The sequence below is a fragment of the Suillus bovinus genome (assembly GCF_016758785.1).
Source record: "Suillus bovinus strain UH-Sbo-P2 chromosome Unknown EDB93scaffold_44, whole genome shotgun sequence".
Classification (NCBI taxonomy): domain Eukaryota; kingdom Fungi; phylum Basidiomycota; class Agaricomycetes; order Boletales; family Suillaceae; genus Suillus; species Suillus bovinus.
In genome coordinates this window covers 89,896-109,005 of record NW_024542100.1, presented here as the reverse complement: position 1 = coordinate 109,005, position 19,110 = coordinate 89,896, and the positions used below count along the sequence as shown (strand labels likewise).

General features: G+C 47.5%; 6 protein-coding genes across 6 annotated transcripts; 1 reads left to right on the top strand and 5 right to left on the bottom strand.

Annotated features, from left to right (window-relative positions):
• Positions 1–1,854: 1,854 nt before the first annotated feature.
• On the bottom strand, positions 1,855–3,079 carry EDB93DRAFT_1105431 (uncharacterized protein; the record flags this gene model as incomplete). The annotated part of the gene is made up of 2 exons (XM_041447502.1): positions 1,855–2,964; positions 3,020–3,079. 2 exons carry the CDS (start codon positions 3,077–3,079, stop codon positions 1,855–1,857), a joined length of 1,170 nt encoding a protein of 389 aa, XP_041305840.1.
• A 1,702-nt stretch (positions 3,080–4,781) lies between these two features.
• EDB93DRAFT_602776 (uncharacterized protein) lies at positions 4,782–6,867 on the bottom strand. Its single transcript, XM_041456836.1, has 7 exons — positions 6,703–6,867; positions 6,537–6,649; positions 6,363–6,480; positions 6,232–6,306; positions 5,810–6,183; positions 5,234–5,762; positions 4,782–5,180 (listed from the first exon to the last, which is right to left on the bottom strand). The coding sequence occupies exons 1-7, from the start codon at positions 6,734–6,736 to the stop codon at positions 4,825–4,827; spliced, it is 1,599 nt and encodes a 532-aa protein (XP_041305839.1). The 5' UTR covers positions 6,737–6,867; the 3' UTR covers positions 4,782–4,824.
• A 536-nt stretch (positions 6,868–7,403) lies between these two features.
• EDB93DRAFT_602721 (protein-tyrosine phosphatase-like protein) lies at positions 7,404–9,344 on the top strand. Its single transcript, XM_041456835.1, has 7 exons — positions 7,404–7,657; positions 7,711–7,964; positions 8,042–8,095; positions 8,151–8,343; positions 8,403–8,674; positions 8,728–8,781; positions 8,841–9,344. Exons 1-7 carry the CDS (start codon positions 7,593–7,595, stop codon positions 9,140–9,142), a joined length of 1,194 nt encoding a protein of 397 aa, XP_041305838.1. The 5' UTR covers positions 7,404–7,592; the 3' UTR covers positions 9,143–9,344.
• A 989-nt stretch (positions 9,345–10,333) lies between these two features.
• Positions 10,334–10,778, bottom strand: EDB93DRAFT_1157464 (uncharacterized protein). The gene is made up of 2 exons (XM_041449932.1): positions 10,623–10,778; positions 10,334–10,572 (listed from the first exon to the last, which is right to left on the bottom strand). The coding sequence occupies exons 1-2, from the start codon at positions 10,772–10,774 to the stop codon at positions 10,509–10,511; spliced, it is 216 nt and encodes a 71-aa protein (XP_041305837.1). The 5' UTR covers positions 10,775–10,778; the 3' UTR covers positions 10,334–10,508.
• A 3,301-nt stretch (positions 10,779–14,079) lies between these two features.
• Positions 14,080–15,958, bottom strand: EDB93DRAFT_1157449 (Metallo-dependent phosphatase-like protein). Its single transcript, XM_041449931.1, has 7 exons — positions 15,880–15,958; positions 15,605–15,728; positions 15,454–15,544; positions 15,103–15,389; positions 14,966–15,041; positions 14,699–14,888; positions 14,080–14,630 (listed from the first exon to the last, which is right to left on the bottom strand). The coding sequence occupies exons 1-7, from the start codon at positions 15,897–15,899 to the stop codon at positions 14,453–14,455; spliced, it is 966 nt and encodes a 321-aa protein (XP_041305836.1). The 5' UTR covers positions 15,900–15,958; the 3' UTR covers positions 14,080–14,452.
• On the bottom strand, positions 15,950–18,220 carry EDB93DRAFT_1157444 (uncharacterized protein). The gene is made up of 2 exons (XM_041449930.1): positions 17,620–18,220; positions 15,950–17,436 (listed from the first exon to the last, which is right to left on the bottom strand). Exons 1-2 carry the CDS (start codon positions 17,949–17,951, stop codon positions 16,278–16,280), a joined length of 1,491 nt encoding a protein of 496 aa, XP_041305835.1. The 5' UTR covers positions 17,952–18,220; the 3' UTR covers positions 15,950–16,277.
• Positions 18,221–19,110: the final 890 nt, after the last annotated feature.

Here is a 19,110-nt window from a genome sequence, read left to right as displayed (position 1 = left end):
CACCATAATCACAGTGCTTGTCCTCTGTACGTACTACTGGTGTGTATCTTGCGTTCGTTGTATTGCCTTTGATTCATTGACTTATTGTTGATTTTCAGACGCAGTGTCAAGTATTGTCTCACGTCAAGTCCGATGCAGCCTCTATACTCTGTACTACTATTTCCAGCCCCAACCATGCCACGTCAAGCTTCATTCAAGCTGGGTCAAGTACCACTCATACCACGACAAATTATCTCAAGGATCGTCATAGCCATACTAATGTCACAAACTTACCCATGCCGTGTCAGTGCCATGTCAAACTTTACCGCTTCAACTGCCGCACCTACTCGCCAGGGCCGCGTCAGCACTTCAACTGTCCATATAACTTAGGCGTGTTTTCAATTTGTCATAATAACCTATTTTCTAATTGTCCTGTCATCCTAAAAGAATCAGATGTCGTGCATTGTAGTTGTCCATAGGCAGCAACAAAATCATTTACTAAGCATTCTTTTATCTTGTCCCCTGACTTAGCGAGGAACCTTATCGCCCAATTAGAAATCCATATCAATACTATGGCTTTTTTGACTGCTTTTATATATGCAGTGCGCTTGTCATCCTTTAGGAATTAATCAAACACATATTCTTTCTCTATCCCAAGGAGAGAGAATCAAAATTATCCGGATCGACCGCTGCTGAGTGTTGGGGAATTATACTCCGCTATGACCGTTCAGGTGCGCCATTCGACTAAGTTAATTCTCCAGGCGAACTCAGATTTGACAAGTCGAACAAGTAATATAATAGCTTATCTTCTGGCCTCTGTCCAGACCACTCAGCCTCAATGCTACATCCATCCCTCGACTCACGAAACACCGCTCATAGGAGCTATTTGCGCAGGTCCAAAATTCATACCACGTCGGTGTACCCGAAGTACTAATCCTTCTGTAGCCCGAGCAAATCAGCACCACAATCCAGGTCGATCATCCGACTCTTTACGTCCCAAATACGGTGCCGGTGACGAGACACCAACAAATGATTTCGTCGACCTCGAGTGTCTGACCGCACTAGAAGCGAGGATGTTTTAGTACTCACGACCTACAGGCAACCGGCAGTGAGGTTTGGATGCTGGCCAATATCACAAGCGATGGGATGTGTATCTCGACATTCCCAATGAGTGGGTTCTTGTAGCGAGAGCGAACTTGAAGTGAGGAAAATATTCACTGCCCTGTTCAATAGGTCTTTAACTTGTGTGATTAAGAGCGTGGCCCCTTATTCAGCGATAACTCTGACGTTACATCTTCTGAGTCTGTAGACGAGTTATCTCGAACTATAGCACCTTCTCTGCCGACTGAAGAATGTGCGTTCGTTAAACGTCGACGTGCCTCCACAGACTCGGAGGGTCCAGAGAGAGAGAAAAAGAAAATAGTCGTTTGCTCGTGTAGCTAGTAGTGCATGTCTCTATGATGAATGAAATGGCAAAGGATTGGTTATGAACCCATCGATATCTGGGAGTCGAATGTAGAACATATAGGAACGCTTGCATCGGCGCGTCTAGGCTCGTCAAAAATAGCCAAGCCCCTACCCTATCAGGGAAACATAATTTGCTGTGACAGAGTGTGCTCTGTAGCACAATTCACACCGCTGATGGGCCGATTAGCTGTTGAACCGTCGACTGCCTGCATTTGTACATTGATTCGAGTAGCTACCACATATGACTCGTAGAGGCAACGTTGAAGCTGTAAGTGCCGAGAAGAGTAGCGTAGATGATTATACAATGTGAAAAGAAAGAGTCCTAGAGTACATATGAAAACCCCTGTCGTTTCTAGTAAGCCCGCTATCGTAATTTCACTAACTACCGTGTGCTAGTGTCTATTTGAGTTAAATGCGGAACAAACGGGGTTTTGTCACTACTTTGAGTGAAGGGTAAAGGGTAGCGTATTCTGCTCGCTGTCGTTCCGTTGTCATCACTCCCCTACCAAAGACCAGGCGCTCTAGGGGACACTGTGACCGTACCAAAAGCGCCTTGAACTCTTCGTGAGACCATTGTCCTGTATTGCGAACCTCGACCATCTGTAGATTTGGGAGCGTCACGACATTGAATAGCCCAAGGATTCTGGCCGCATCCGCATGCGTTTCGAAAAACGGTAAGTCATATAAGCGCAAAGTTTGAAGTTTGGTGTGCTTCAACGTTTCCGAGCGCTCGATTGCTCCCGTGGATGTCCCAATCATCGTCAAGGATGAGAGATTGGGACATAAACGGAGCAAGCAAGGGAAGAAATGTGGTCCTTCCACCATGATCTCAAGACTTGTAAGACCAGCCCATCCAAGAGGATTGAAGTCAGATAACTCCTGGAAGGTAAGCCACACGTTCACCAACTTCAGACTGTGAATGTTGGGCGGTAATTGTGCGACAGAGTGCGCGACGGTGTCTACAGCACCAGAAAGGTACATGTACATGACCAGCTCCTCAAGCCTGCTGAAGTCCGCCGCCACGACTGGGCAGGAGGTAGCACCAGGGAATAACTCAACAGACAACGACGATACTTGATCGACGTATGGCTGGAGCAGGCTTTTCACTTCCGCCCGGTAGTCGCCACGAATCTCGAGTATCAACGAGAGCTGATGCCCTCGTGATCGCTTGAGGTAAGAGTCGTAGCAGAAAGCTTTCTTCTGCCAGTCACCATGTCCGACTTCTACTCGCAGACTGCGCCATAGAATCGTCATGTCCACAGCAACCTCTCTCCATCGTCTACATACTGTGGTCAACAGCACGGGGGCCAAATTTGGTGCAGGCGTCCGCTGTCGGTCTTCTGGGACGCAGTTTAGGAAGATTTTGGCGAGGAGTTCGGTGGGCAAGCGCAAAATAGCCGATGAAGATACCCTGTGAGAATCGTTGGACTGCACAATCTTGTCCTTCTCTTCAACGAGTTGCTGGTGACGATAGATGACACGGTTTTGACTCGAGGCCCCTTGTCTGACTACATCCAACTGCTGAGGTTCATATTAGATTCAAACGCCAACACCTCCAAAACCGAGCACTTACGACGTTCTGCAGGGTACCTGAGCCTTCTGATGAATCGGCGTTCAATTTGAATGTTTGCATATTAATGCGAAGGAGGTTGAGAGATATTGGAGATGGAGATCGAAAGTTGGAAGTTTTGTCAACCATCGTATCCTATTTAAATTACAACGCTTCTCAAACCACAAAACCACAGTCCACAATGAAAATTACCTTGCTATGGTAATTTCTCGTAGCGGATCTTAGGTAACACACCGGCCGTCCACATCTAGGGATCTTGAATTGTTGAAAAGCGAGTCAATGCGAGCTCCTGTGGAATCGGAGCGAGGGTGATCCGGCTCGCCGGTGGATTGGACACACTCGGTCGGCACCACAATTTCTTCTTCTCACGTGGACGACAATGAAGGTTATAGAATTTGTCGAATTGTACGTCTCCTTGTAGTATTGAGTTTTAAGTTTTTGATTTCATAGGCATGAAGGTACTCACAAAAACCAGGCTTCGACTCTCCTTGGCAACTCTCCACATCCTACCATACGCACCGGAAGGTCATTTTCCTTTTCGTCAATCACGTTTTGTCCACCATATTCTTGTCAATGAGCCTTAGTACTAATATACCTGCACTTCAACAGAGTGACACTCTTGTTCAAGCTGCAGACAGTATACCATCTCCGATTTCCTGCTCCTATATTGAGGCGAGCTAGAGCACGGGCCGGATATCAAAACTGAGAGTAAAAAATGTCTCTGAGGCGGCCTGGGCTCTGAGTTGACATTGAACAGTCGATGATGTGCTCCCTCAGGAGACCAAGCATACTGATGGTGAGCTCATCCGAATCGCTCACGAGCAGAGGATTGGAACATAGGTACAGCAGGCAGAGGACCGCGGCCGGGCGAAGTGTATAACTGCCAGGTTAGCCCATATGGGCTCGCAAGAAGACAAGAGCTTGAGGTAGAAATATGTCTATATCGGTTTAAAACTGCGTAGAGTGGGCGGCAGTCACGAGAAACATTTCTCAATATCCCTCTTATCGACGAATAGCTCCTGGATTGCCGTGAAGTCTTTTAAAAAGGGGCCAGATTTGTCAGAAACCACGCGACAATGGATAGAGAACGATGAAGGTAAGGTTGAAGGAAGCGTGGTAGCTCGATCACAAGCAATAGGTAGTGCCAACGAGAGCAGACGTCCTCATGATCGCTTGAGCCATACGTCCGACTCAAGGTAGAAGACAAGTTCCTGCTGTCTTCTGAAGTCGAATGGCACATCTTGCCTGCGTCACAAACTGGGAGTTTCAATGACAACCTTCCTCCGTCGTCGACATATTCTGGTCAATATGACGCTAGCTTCGATGTGGGCGACAAATACTTGTCTTCAGGGAGACAATGAACGAAAATGTGGGATAAGAGCACGTGTTATCACTGCTAGCTCTTGGTGAGACTTTCTAGTTGACACGTTCTCCGCGAACGCATTACTGCCAATTTTTTTCTTTTTGGATATGCCTTGAACAGAACCCGCATTGACCCCATCCAGCAGAAATGTGCTCGCAGTCCTCCATGGAGCCCTAGCCGTTCGTTTTGAATGAAAAATGCGCGAGTGTGAGTATGCAACTGGACCGAACCCACTGAAATTGCAAGCTGAAAGAAGTGAAAAAATTTCAGCGCGTTGGAAGAGAAATGATCTTGCAAGGCACCTGTGGGACTACATATTATGTTGTACTAAAGCGCAAACAAGCATAGAACCAGTGTAAAAGCTCTAAGGTGGACGTCCCGTTTAATATTATGTAGTTAATAACAGCGAATGTACAAAGGGAGGTTGTGACACCACTCACCTAAATCATACAGAAGTACCATCTTCCCAGTCCTCCATAGTCACATCTCCACCTGGGGTGCTCCGTCCAGTCGCTTCCATCATTCCTCCCAGTCTACTCCCATTCAGAGAGCCCAGTACCGGCTCCTTACCCAACCGGACACGACCATACGTCTCATCCCATCGCACAGCACTTTTAAAGAAGCGTCGTCCCCGTGGTGGGCCCCTCCCGACGTCAGAGTCAACATTGATGACGCGATTTGAGAGGATACTCATGCGCTTCCGTCGGCGGTATGAAGATCCATCAGAGTCGTACCGCTCATCGTCTGATTCATCGGAGCCTCCTCCTGGCTCCTGCAGTTTGTACACGAACCGGGAGTGTTCTGCAGAGTGTCAGACTTACTCTATTGCGCTGTGATGAAATGTTGACGCTTACGAGCGAGCCGACGATCTAGATCATCGGTGCCGCCGTCTTCGTCGGCATCTTCTTCAGCGATATCCAACCCAAGATGCCGCCCCAGACTTTCCCTTGGTACATCATGCATACCGACACTGGGCGCACAAGGCAATTGTGAGAGTTGCTGCAGCGCAGTGGCGCGCACTTTGTCCAAACTTCCATCCCGTACATTCAAGTCATCCATGTTGTTCTCTGGCACTTCGAGCCTGTAACGCGGACCAAACCACTCAAAGTACTCATTCCATGGCAGATTGGGGTCAATGACATCCTGAATGCCGAGGGCACAAGCAGTCTCATAGGTCCAAGTCCGCGCAACGTTTTTGACTGTATATCCTCCGCCTCCAAGAAGGATGAGTGGGACGTTGAAGGCGCGCAGATATTGTACGCAGTGAGCATGTCCATTCATAGTCAAGTTGAAGCATCCGAGTTTGTCCCCTGCAAGAGAGTCCGCTCCACATTGAAGGACGACTGCACCGGGTCGATATACTTCCATGATCTTATTTATAATCTGACGAGGTGTTAGCTGAAGTAGGCGCATACTTGACGAGTACTCGCCGGTTCAAACACCCTCTTGAAAGCCTCGTCCGTAATTCCGTCCTTCAATGGGATATTCACCGTGTAGTTCCTCCCCTTTCCTCTTCCTCGATCCTCCTGAGTCCCGGTACCAGGAAAATATTCCCCAAATTTGTGGAATGAGCAGGTCATGACGCGGTCTGTGGTGTAAAATGCTTCCTCTACCCCATCTCCGTGATGACAGTCAATATCGATGTACAAAACGCGGGGGTATGTCCTCAGGAGCTCCAGGATACCCAGTACGATGTCATTAATATAACAGAAGCCTGATGCCTCCCGTTTCTTCGCGTGATGGAGACCACCTGCCCAATTGATGGCGATATCTGCGGCTCCTGAAGATATTCGTTGTGCGGCAGCTGTAAGATGTCAGTGCAGAACGTGCAGATAAACAGACATAGTCGTACATATCGACCCTCCAGCTGATATTGAACAGAACTCGAATACACCCTCAAATGCGGGGTTGTCCTCGCCCATCAGAACTGTTAAGGTATGTCATGGGTAAGAAGCGCATCAAAAAGGAATTGTTGGTACTCACAACGAGTGCCATGATAAGTTAACTCTTCCGCGGTCTCCGGCGTCACACGATTTAAAAAATGTATGTACTCATCTGTATGAAAAGCCGTCATGACTTCAGGAGTAGCGCGTTTGGGACGCTACGCATGTGCTGTTTCCTTAATAAAAAATAAGCGATTCAGAAGGTAAGACATACCAGAACGTGCATTTTATCGAGCATTCCGTAGGCTGACACAAGATCATGTGTGACACGCATTCGATGCGGTTTCATAGGGTGACCGAGACCGTACGTATATGAACCGGTATCATCTGTAGTATTGGTTCGTTAGGAAGAAAAAGACTGGAGTTCATGATGAACACACCATCGTAGTAGTAAGCTACCCGTCTTTTTGACATCTCTTATGCGTTAATGCAAAAACAGCAGCCTTCACCTTGTCGTGCGGGCGTTGACTTGAACATTACGACTTGGAGCGGGGTTCGAAAACCTAACTTGGCGGCGCGCGCCGGTCCGGTGCCATCAATTTACTGTTACACAAAAAAAATAGGGTTTACACAGTACAGTTCAAGCTGTCTCGTTGTTACTCGAAGGCGCAGTCAACAAGGGTCGGTTCTGATTTATATGATTCGTATCTGACGGCGCCGCGGCTTCACTGACATCCAAGATACCCCACACGCTTATTATTGTTGCATCTTTTACATCGTTCCCAAATATGTCTACCTAGGTGCCTGCTGGTTCTACCACCTTAAGCCTTTAATCACAGAAGCAAGTCCCGGTGAAGAATGAGAACGTCCGCGCAGATAGTACGTGTATATCAATCGCTTTCTGCTCGGCTCCGTGGAGGGAATTGTATCAATTGGCAATGGAGGCGGCGTTGAGGGAATTATACCAGAGGACCTTGACCAGAGAGAGAGAGTCGTTATCAGCCAAGATCCGACCCAAGACCAAGATTTCAGTGCGTTTGCTCCATGAATTCTAGTTTTGATACCTGTATTCAGCTAGTGCACATCCACTTGGATATACGCGCGGATGACCAGGTGAAGAATGGCGGAACTTGCTCAATATTCTCACGATACAAGAGAATCATGTGCTCCTGTCTATCGGTAATTTCCGATATGATTGCTCTCTCCAAAACCCAAAAACGGTCAGAACCCTTCCACCGGTTCCTCACCGGCCCTGGTATAAACGTTGGCATAATATTGGTTGGCCAGCTCCACCTTTCCCTTCCTTCGTTCCTTCACCTACTCACCGAGCATGACTTGGTTGGATGCACCAATCTCGATAGACCCGATCATTGCTGACAACGTTTACATTGGAAAGTATGTAGCCTGTTGTTCAATGCCACTATGACCTTATCTGACAAAGGCCTCAGTCTCTCTGCCGCTCTATCAGCCGATGTACGCAAGAAACTTGGAATAACACACATTCTTTCAGTTTGCACGGAGTATTCGTCTACAGATCACAACCACCTCACAATACCCGTGCAAGACTCAGAATACGAAGATCTCCTTATACATCTACCTCGGTCATGTGGCTTCATTCAATCTGCTTTGGACCAAGGCGGGAAGGTCTTAGTGCACTGTGCCATGGGCGTCTCAAGAAGCCCCACTGTCGTCTGCGCTTACTGTAAGTTTACGTCACTGTGGTCCTTGTGTTCTTTGTGGAGCACTTAGTTTGGCTCTCGCATGTCCTTAAATGACAAGTAATGTCCACTCAACGGCTGTCTGCTCATGCAGCAATACAATACGTACGAAAACGTGAGTTTCGACCTCCTACTTATTTCATTCGACTTATGATCGTTCGGCTACGAAGGTCGACCAAAGATTCACCCTAATTATGGATTCATGAAGCAGTTGATTGCTTTCGGCGAGTGCCGTTATAAGCCTTCATGCACAAACAGCGAGTATATCGCCTGGAAGCGCAGGCAAAAACGAGAAGTATCTAAATACCTCGACTTGATTGCCGACACTGTACCCGTGGTACCAGATCAATTATACCTTAGTAGGTGCGTACACTGGATTGTGTAGTTGATCCGCATTGCAGTTTACACTTTTTAATACTCAGTGACTTCCCGGGAGATCCTGATGCTGCCGAATCACTTCTCTTGGATTTGGGCATGACACATGTGCTTTCCATCTCATCTGCACAGCTTCCGAAGCCAGATCTTCCCCTGTTCAATCACTGTTTTATTGATATTCCGAATAATGGTCGTGAAGCTTTGTTGCTTGAGCTTCCGACGGCATGTAAATTTATCGGCGATGCCATCACCGGCGGAGGCCAAGTGCTCGTTCAGTGCCGCGTCGAGCTCAGAGCTTGTATCATAGTTTGTGCCTATTGTAAGTTGTTTCTCTCCATTCCTTTGATATGTTTATATATAACTATTGACTAGTTATGTTCACGCGTCATGTATCACCACGTCAAGCACTCAAACTTCTTGAATCTGGTGAGTCTTAAACTCTAGACACTTATCAAGCATACATGTTCACGCATGCATCATTCCAGCGCTTCCACTGTATAACCCTACAGACAACTTCTACCGTCATCTAGACCTTTTTGCAGCGTGCAATTATGTCCCAACGCTCAACAACCCCCTTGTCCAAGCATGGATATCAGGAGGCACTCAGGCGGGCAAGCCTTCCTTCAACAAGAAATCTGCTACCACGACCAAAAGAGATACATTATTGCTTGCGACCACGACGATGACACTTGCGACGGAGCCGAAGGTGTTCGATTTTGCAGCCCTCAGCGAGGTGCTGGCACGGTTTCAGTCGACTTCGACGAGCGTGGGCGTTGCGCGCACATAGTTCGGTTCTAGTATCACTGTTTAGCATGACATGCTTGCTCATTTTATCATACCCCTCTCAGTCCGTGAACAGTATACATTGATAATATCGCATCAGTGTCTATTCCAGAGTTGAGAATCTCATGTATGTAAAATCGAGGCTACATACATACGATCTACCATTGTACCAAGCTGAGTACGGGGCTCTACGCCTCCTTCCTCGGTGTGTTGTGTCCTCTTACACTCCTACGCACTTCATCATGCACCCTTCTCGTGTAATCCTCCCTACTTCCAAAACATCCCCTCCGTATCGTCGTGCAGGACCTCCCAGGTCCTTCGCACGCTTACCTAGCCATTGGTAATGTCATTGAAGTAACTTTTTTTGATGCATTTATGTGTCACGAGTTGCTAGCTTATAAACTGACATGCTACTGTATGGTTGCTGTCATCGACACTGGAAGCGTACAAATACTCACCCCATAATAGCAACCACCATTCAAAATTATACGGCGATTACTTGCGACGAGTGTCCCAACGCATTGACATTGGTCTTCTCGTCAGTATTCCTGGAAATGTGGCGACGCTCTCTTGCTAAACTCGTCCTAAACCTCTACGCAGCCTCACACCATATCAAACTAGCGGCGTCAGTCCTGCGTCACAGCCGCGTCAGACTGCGCGTCTAGTATCGCAAGGTATTACAATCACATATGCGAACCTCCCTGCCGCCTGACCAAGGTGAGAACAACTACTGCATGCCAATACATTCTCTCACTTGGTCTGTCGTGCGTCCCTCGTGCACTTCTCCGTTCTGCGAAAGGCCATTCTTCAATTTTGCATGTCATGGCTTGACGATGATAGCATTCGATGCCACGAGGATCGGTCCGCCTACGGCTGAGAAATCAGGGGAGGAGTTGCAACACAAATATCACTACCTTTTGGGTCGGGTGCTCTATCATCGGACAACCAATCGCGGTCGTGCTTGAGAAAGCTTCACGTTGAACTAAGAACTGAACGCATAGTCGATATGCCTTGACTGTGGTAAGCGCAATTTCTAGGTGCTCGAACGCCAGCTGCAGCCTTCTATCAGATTACCGCTCAAGTCCAAATTGAACGAGCGGATAACTAATTTGTCCAGCCTAGAGGTACGAAATTGAAACTCGACGTGAGTGAGAGTTGCCGTAATCCGGACAATGCTTGACGGCTGCTCACTTAGACAAGACAAGACAAAACAAAACCTTTCCGAACAAGTGATACTTTCCGCAGGTGCTTGAGTTCCCAGAGAGCGAGCTCGCTGACTTAAGGAGACGTCGCACGTAGTGTCACGACTTCTGGTCGTGGTGAGTATCTGCTGAAACCTGATACATGATCTTTTCTGCAGGTGCGTGCGTCTATAGAGAGCGAGCTTGCTGGCTTGAGGAGACGCTGCATGTAGTTCCATAACTTCCAGTCATGGTGAGTATCTGCTCAGACCTGGTACCATTGAAGATATGAAGTACATTTAGAAGCCTTCTTCCTTAGATGGCAGACACGGACGAACGAGGTTAGGACCCAGGAGGTAACCCATACATCCATGCATGAAATTACGAGGAAATTCTTCACACTGGCAGAGTGCTCGGAGGTTAGGCGCCAACAGCGACCACAAGGAAACACCCATTATGGCATGTACAAACCCTGCCTGTATGCCTTCGAAAGATTTGATTTCATGTCTCCCAGAACTTGTACCCGAGATGCATATTGGACCAATCTGCAGTAGTCATGTGCTCCTGCATGAGCTGGCATTTGATAATGAAGGCATTTAGCACGAAGCACGCTGAAAAGGCTGATATGGCGGGTAGCACGTACCAGCTTGCGATCACCTGTCAATGCTGTCATGATCCGTAGGTCGCCTGAAGCCAAGTGAAAAGTGGTTCCACCTCGATCCATCTAGAGCTGTCTCTTTGAAGGCACAATAGACACGAGATAGAGCAGCTAGAGAACATCGTGCCAAGGTTGAGAGCCGCTGTGAACCCAATCATGTAAATGACTGGTGTTCGTGCCCTATTGTCATAAGAAAATATGTTTAGAATCTCTGGAATGCAGACGCGGTACGCTTTCGTGCGGCAGCGTTGAGATAAAAATCACTAAAAGAGCGCAATTGTAACAAAGTTCAGATTTACGTAGCTAAAAATTGTGTGATAACTTAGCAGACGCGGCGGCGTACGATGTTACGGGACTGTCAAAGTTCACTGGTAAGATGACACGGCACAAATCAATTATCAATTTCTAATTCTCTCTATATGATATCAGAATGAATTTGCTGTCTAGTAAATCCTAGAATTCGAACACAGTAGGCCTGCAGTGCCCGGGCCCCGCCCACAAACCGTGTTTACAAAATGACGTGTAGCACTTTCACGGGTAATCTCATATTCTCGTTATAAATAACCTTCCAGTGATTTCATTTTTGCGACAGCTGTAGCCCCACCGGGTTGCAAGGATCCACTGATGTGCCAATGAACTCATGCAAAACTCCCTCACTTACCATATCTCTGAATGACCTCCATCAAAATCAGTTCTCCCTCGTCGTCAAGTAAGCTACACAAAGGAAGACTCGGGAGAACTCGAAAAGATAAGCAGTAATAATGTATACGTTGGAATATTGTGCCACCAAAGCATCGATTGAGCGGCAAAACTGGTCCAGTTCGGTCTTCAAGTTGTCGATGTAGCACGTCTTGGATCGCGCGAGGACACTCGTAGCCCCTTGTATTCATCCTCCGAGCTCGCCCAAGGAGCATATCCTAGTCAACCACCATTATTACTAAAAGAGATAATGCGGTGTACTTTTACTCAGACAAATTGATGTGTTCGACTTACTATTTTGTCGCTGGAGACCAACGGTACTATTGTCCTCTACTGACACCGTCTCTTGCTTTGACGGAGTTCCGCGCCCGACGCAGAACAACTCCTTCGCAAGTTACCAGCGCATCATAAGAAGGCCTTCGATCATACGAGACTTGCCCGAAGGATTCGAAGAATACCTCTCGGCGCCCGCACGTGGATGCAAGAAGCATATTATTCATCAAATCATGAGTTGTTGCAAATTGTATGCCGGAGCAACTCTCGGTATCAATACGAGCGACTGTCGCAAGGGTAAATCAATCATGCAAAAAATGAACAAAGCATGTGTGGTGAATATATTTGAAGTAGTTGGTGACTTCTTGCCTTCTCGCGAAACAACGCATAAACGTCTTCCGTCGCGGATATTACCATTGTTTTCTTCATACTGAAATAGGGTGACTTATCCCATAGGTGGCTGTTCTTCATATCCGCCGGCAGAAAGGATCTGACCCTGATTGGCGGCGGGGTATGGGGTGTGATTGGGCTGGGGCGAGAGGGCTGTAGATTATCCGCCAGGAGGGGGTAGTGTTCCTAAAGTAGGTGAACCAGTAGGATAGTTGTAGTATTATGGATTCGGAGGGTGAGCGGGATGGCCGCTGTATAGCTGTAGGGGAAGTTTAAGAATAGCCTCCATACATAGGATACATAGCTTAAGCGCCAGGAACTGCAGTGCACCGAGCCACAGGCAAGGCTGCAGTCGGAGGAGGCCCAGAGGCCTCACTTGCTGCAGTGATGGAAGACGTCCTTTCCAAGGATAGCTTGGATGATCACATACAAGGACGATGATATCCCAGTAGATAAAAAATACTTTATCAAACGGCAGTCATTCATATACCAGAGACGTACCACAGAAGAATATGATAAATGCAGCTGCCTCCGCTACAGCTACCTCACAATAAATCTAGTTAGTTGTCGGATCTAGTAATCAGTATTAAAAGGTCTTCACAGCTTATCACAGCTACCAAAGACTCACAATTAGTGTAAATGCATCCATCAGTGAAATAGTGGGCTCAGCCCGCCACAGTACCAACAGCAGTACGAGCTCATACCACCCAGAGAACTTAAACTGGAAAATGATCAGCTAACAAGAGGATTGCCACAACGTTTGACGCGCGGACCAAAATGGTGGAGCACAATCACATAGCGGTAAATGCTCTGCGGCGCAAGCCACCCATAACCAAGCCATTATTACATATCTCAAGATTAATTCCATCGTCAGGTTTATTGGCACCTACAACAGCGGCAGAGCTGCAAGCCCAAATGCAGCAAAACTTAACTGAACATTTCGTTATCCAGCGACTCGACGTGAGTACAAACGCCAAAGACTACCAGAGCCCCACTAAACTAATGGGTACAAGACATGGTTAGGTTTAACATCCGGATCACGGTACGACCACTCACAAAAATGATGGCACGGAAGCGAAAAGGACACCCATTTAAATGGCGGACAAAAAACGTTGAAATGTGAAGCAGGTGAGAGGACAATGTGCGTGATGACGAAAGTATATATGTTTTGACGTTGACATCGCTTGTCAGAGGGGCGATTGATCGACAAGTAATTGATTGGGCCCTGGTTTACAAAACACATGATGTAAAGTCACTGCCCCAATAAAATAAACAATGCCGAGACCACGAGAAGTGTCGTCGCGACCACTCACGAGTCGTGAAACAAGACGTAAATGTTGCGTAAATGAGATGAAAAAAAAAAAGTGAAATCAACTTAGATTATACTAGGCACAGCCATCAGCGGGCTGCTGATTGCGTAAGAATAAACCAACTTGAAGGACTCGGGCTGCACCATTGGTCGGGGACTCGGGCGAGTCGGGGTTCACAGAAATAAATGGAGTAGACGAATCGCACTACAAAAATATACTTGACAACCATAAACCGGACACCAAAAATTTCAGTCATACCGGAGGGATAAAAAAATAGCACGAGCTTATCCGTGCTAGCGTGCGGTCACAGTGGCCCGGTGCGACGCAAGGCTGGCCCCTTGGGGACATGATCAAGTGAACTGAGGCGAGATCTCACAACGAGGCCTTTATTTAAAGATGCTGAGCACAAATCAAACAGTTGAGCGCTTACAAAGCAATTATATCGTTATTTCCTCTATCTGAAGTCTAGTGGGCATTGTACGTCATGCTTTTAGGCGTCTCTAAACTGGTCAACGGGGATCGACGAGGATCCACAGGGGATGGCGATAAAGCCAGGCACCCTATTGACCTTCATCTTGCGCCTTCAGCCAACCAAGCTACGCCCGCACGGTCCCTAGAAGCAACGGACAGCAGTTTAAATGCACCGTTTGATGAGAAAGTCGCGTTTATGGCATGGCCAAGACACGCGGCAGACAGGCAGGCATTTGTTGCCAAGAGAGCAACCTTCTAATCAGAAAGGTAAAAATTCCCATTCAGAGGAAATAGTCCGCAGGAGGACGTTTTGCCGGGATAGAGCGTACATCCTAGTGGCACGACATGATCAGATCACAGCGCTGGATGAAATGCAAGATTTCATCCCCGCATATCGCCTTTTGGGGAAGATCAAACCACAAGGAACTTACCGAGGGCGCATGTTGAAAAACTTTGTATTCTTGAGCAAGGCGTTCATCTAGCTCAAGAATCGAAGCTACATTACCACACCTGTCATAAAACATGATAGGTTACGAAAGCGGAGACGTATGCAGGGTGCTCATTTGATCACCACTCACCGATAACAGTAATTCGGTGCGCTCCACACCGTCACTATCATATTGTCGAACATGAGCTTATATCCTTCCATAGCCAATTGATGAGCCCGCGCGATGAGATCAATAGAATTATGGTGCGCAAAGGTTTTGGTAATGTCAGCGCCGAAAAGAAAGCCAGCGCCCCGCGGAGATAGGCCCCATCCAGTTATATCTGTTCGAAAGAAAGACGTGTTGTGAGCAGACATTGCCATCGAGCATGCCTAAGCAAGACTTTAAGGAGATACACACCGTCTGGATCGGACCAAAGGAGATCACACATTGGACCATCATGGGGGACTTCTTGTTTTCGATCAATAGCGCGTATCTAAAGACAGAGCTGAGAACGCGTGCGCTCAACACGGAGCAATGAAACACAGTAAACGCACCTGATCAATAGCCTGCAGGTTCGGGCTGAGTCCGCCATGGACACAAAAAACTCTACCGTCTACGATCGCGCCTAACGCAAGATAGTCGAACACCTCACAACACCATCTCCACACGTTGGTGCTACCATATTTTCTCTGACATTCGTCATAGAACCCATACACCTGTGTGATCTGCCGTGACTCGTGGTTGCCCCGGATTAACGTAATTCGCTCTGGATAGCGGACTTTGAGTGCCAGGAGGAGCAGAAACGTTTCGACACTGTAGAAGCCACGATCTACGAAATCACCTGTGACAACGGGACATTAAATATTGGAATGGCCGATTGAAACGCACCAGGGCGCTATACTTACCCATGAAAAGGTAGTTCGTCTCCGGGCAAAACCCGCCTACCTTGAACAATTCCATAAGATCAAAGAACTGCCCATGGATATCGCCGCAGATCTTAATCAGAACAACAGAATAAGTATTAGCCTAGGAGAGGATGGAATCGAATGTACCCACCGTCACAGGAGAGTCCACGACTTGAACATTTGCTTCTTCTATTAGGATCTCACGGGCCTTGAAGCAGAGCCGTTTGACCTGTTCCTCGGATATGGGTTCACATCGTGTAAGCTGGTCTATTTGTCTGTAAGATCAACGCGCGAGAAGTACGCAGTGGCCGGACGTGTTTCGTGCGCATTGGATAATGCAATGCATAGAAGCCGGTTTTTGATCGCCAAATACACGTTGTTGCGGTACTTTGAGAACAAGTTGTGATGAACAAACGTGATTCTCACCTGTCGAGATCGCTGGGCATTGCAACCTATCTGATAGACCTTTGGCTCGGCGAATGCCTTCAACAACAAGTTGTAGTACGTGTGCATCGTGGGAACATTGTCGGCATCAAGGCACGATATTGCCTCAGTACTGCCACGCCAGATCGGCTCGGAATCCACGATGCAATTCTTATGAACAACATAATGTACAAAGTATGTATATGCAGGTTAGATACGCAGGTATATGGTATGTGTGCAGTAGCGACAAGCAGCGTAGCGACGACTGCTGTAAAGAGAGCGGGAAATGCACGATAGTAATCCATACACAAAGCAGAGACATCGACGAAAAGAGAAAAAAAATCCGGTTACGAGACAACTATAAAATACGATTTACAACAGCGAACATGAAACAAGAGGTGTTATACATAGCCCGTTGAGGGCCGCGCCCGCAGAACGTTATCTGTCTTCCAAGCGTTTTGACCTAGGCTGACGTGCGGAGCGTGATAAGGATATGAACTCTGCACTTGGGAATGTTGTATGTATGACAGTGAGGCGGGCGGTGTTATTGAATGGTGCATTTGAGGGATCCGAATGTCCCCACGAAGCACTCTCTCGTCCTGAATCGGCGCTAAAACTGGTGGTGGCGAGTCATATCTTGGTATGCTCGAATGATGAGACATAAGAGAATGACTGTATGATCCATGAACGACGTTGTTTTGTGTGCTCATATAGCTACCAGATATGTTTGAATGATCGGAGACAGGATCCAGTATACCAGAACCGTTTTGGTACGACGCAACTTCGTGCGAGTCATCCCGGTAGGCTGAGTAGTTGGGCGTAGATATCTGAGAGTGCGGTGAGACAGAGTGCGGTGATTCCGGTGATGGCGTGCTGACTGCCTGATAATGTGTAGGATAAGAGTGTGGATGCGAGATGTGTGAAATCGAGAGACGAGATGATACAGACGAAAGGTGAGCAGATGACTGCGGAGAGCCATCATGAACACTTTCCATGGGTGATTGATGAAGAGAGGAAGAATGAATACGCGACATGGATGGCTTCTCGCCATATGCCTGAGAATAGTCGTATGAGTGGTCGTGCACAGCATGGCCACTGGAATTCTGCGAAACAGCTGCGGCAACGTAGCCGTAATTAGCTTGCGAGGACTCATCGTAGCTTGGCGTGCTGTCACCGTAATGCGACTGGATTGGCGATGAATGCGATGCGACTTGGCCATTGGACATGGACTGGGAATGTTGGTTCATCATTGGGAAGGAGTTCTCGGGGGGTGTTGGGGATCTACTCGATACACTTCCAGAATGCAGGCTATCGGAATATGGCGGTACGGAAAATGCTTGTACCAAAGGTGGGGGTGAGTCGGGCGCCGGGGGGATTGCGTGCTCGAGTGCCGGTGGAGGAGAGGGAGTGTCCGATAAATTGTGTTCAGAGGAAATCAATGAGGATGAGGTTCGGCTATTTTTTGAGCCAGAACCGCTAATGCCCACGGCACGGGCAATCGCAGCACGCGTTGCGGAGCTTGAGCTCCGTCGTGAGCCAGGAGAGAGATGAATGCGGTAACTGTAGAAGAAAGAAGAAAATGAAGCTCAGTTGTTGTCCATAAACTGCAGCGAAAAAAATATGTTGAATAGTTCATGGTGACAAGTTGTTCAAGCATCCAAATGGTGTACTTGCTGTGTGGCACTGATAGCACCACAAGAATAGACGTAGCGGCCGGCGATAAAGAATAGAATAGGTACTAACTGTTGCTGTAAGTTGTCTTGTCTAGAACAACGTGTTTCGCATCCAGGAAAAGGACACTTGTGATTGCGTTCACCTGTGTGAACGCGGAGGTGTCGCGCAAGGTGGCCACTGGTAGTAAAGCCACGGTCGCACGTCGGACAGACGTGCTTTTTCTTTCCATTAGCTGTCCCAGAAGATTGGGAAGACTGAGAAAGAGAAGAAGGGGCTGTTGGTGACTGGGGCGAATGACCTGCAGACTGACTAGAATCAGATAGATACTGTGTAGAAGAGTATTGAGCAGAATAGATCTGAGAACTAGCAGAATCATGCTTTGTTGACGTGTGACGGGGCATATGGAGAAAACGGTGTTTTGCAGGGGTGGAAAGGAAACGGAGGATAGGAATGTACGGATTGCGGAGGAACTGGAGAACAGGCTTTTGAGGAGAAGAAGTATCGAGGCAGTGACGCCCAAGAGGAAAATACGTAAATAAGTGTGGTCGCACCAAATAAATGTTCTGATATTTGTTATATTGATAGAATCCAATGGGGAGAACCTCAATTTTATTTCAATTGAGGGCTACGTTTAGACTTTGGAATTGTCATTTCGTAACATATAGTTGTTGATAATCACTTGCCGTTTCTTCCGGAAGCGTACCAAAAACAGAATATTAATTTCGGAGCGGATGCAGTTTTTAGTCAAAACTTCCGGGGTGGTGTTATGCATTCATATCTGCTTCTATAAGATATACTGCTCCTTGCACTGGATTGTCCTCGATGCTTGCATGCCTGAGCAATCATTTTTATGCGTCTTCCTTTTGATCACTCATACTAAGGTTGAGTTCTGCCAGATCTGATAGCAAGACCGTGGAATAGGCGCCTAGCCTGACATTTCTTCCTCGCCCACGTGAGATAAGTTTCGTCCAAAACCGACCTCTCGGCGACGTCTCAATCCCGCACACTCCCCCCCCTTCCATCTTTACGCACAAAAAAACCGCTTCACGCAATTCAATTTCTTGTCCCCAGGCACCGTTATGAAAATGCTCTTTTCGGGACCGTCCAGACCAGGGTCCCATTTGCGGTTTCGATCGCGATCAAACCAATGTTCGCGAGAAGTTGGTAAGCCCTTCTCGTCATTCAACACACGGTAATCGGCTGAATACTGCGCCCAGAAGCCACTTTTTGGATGACCCAAAGTCGCTGGCAACACCATGGATACATCCTAGTATGTCCATTCATTCACTAGCACCTCCCTCAGCAGGGAATTTAAGTGAATCCCACTCCGCTCATTTCCACAAAGTGTCACGGAAAGTTTGCAAGTCAGAGAATCCATAACAACTTGTCAATGAACCAGGTCGCCGTCTCGTTGATTACAAGCTCGCTGAGCTCAAAACATTAATGTTCCGCCTTCTTCCGTTCAACGAGTCGCAGCCAACGAAGACAAGGAAGGCATCTCTGACATAATTAAATAGCAAAAGTAGTTAGTCGTCGATAGGTTGGGTGATCGTCACTGAA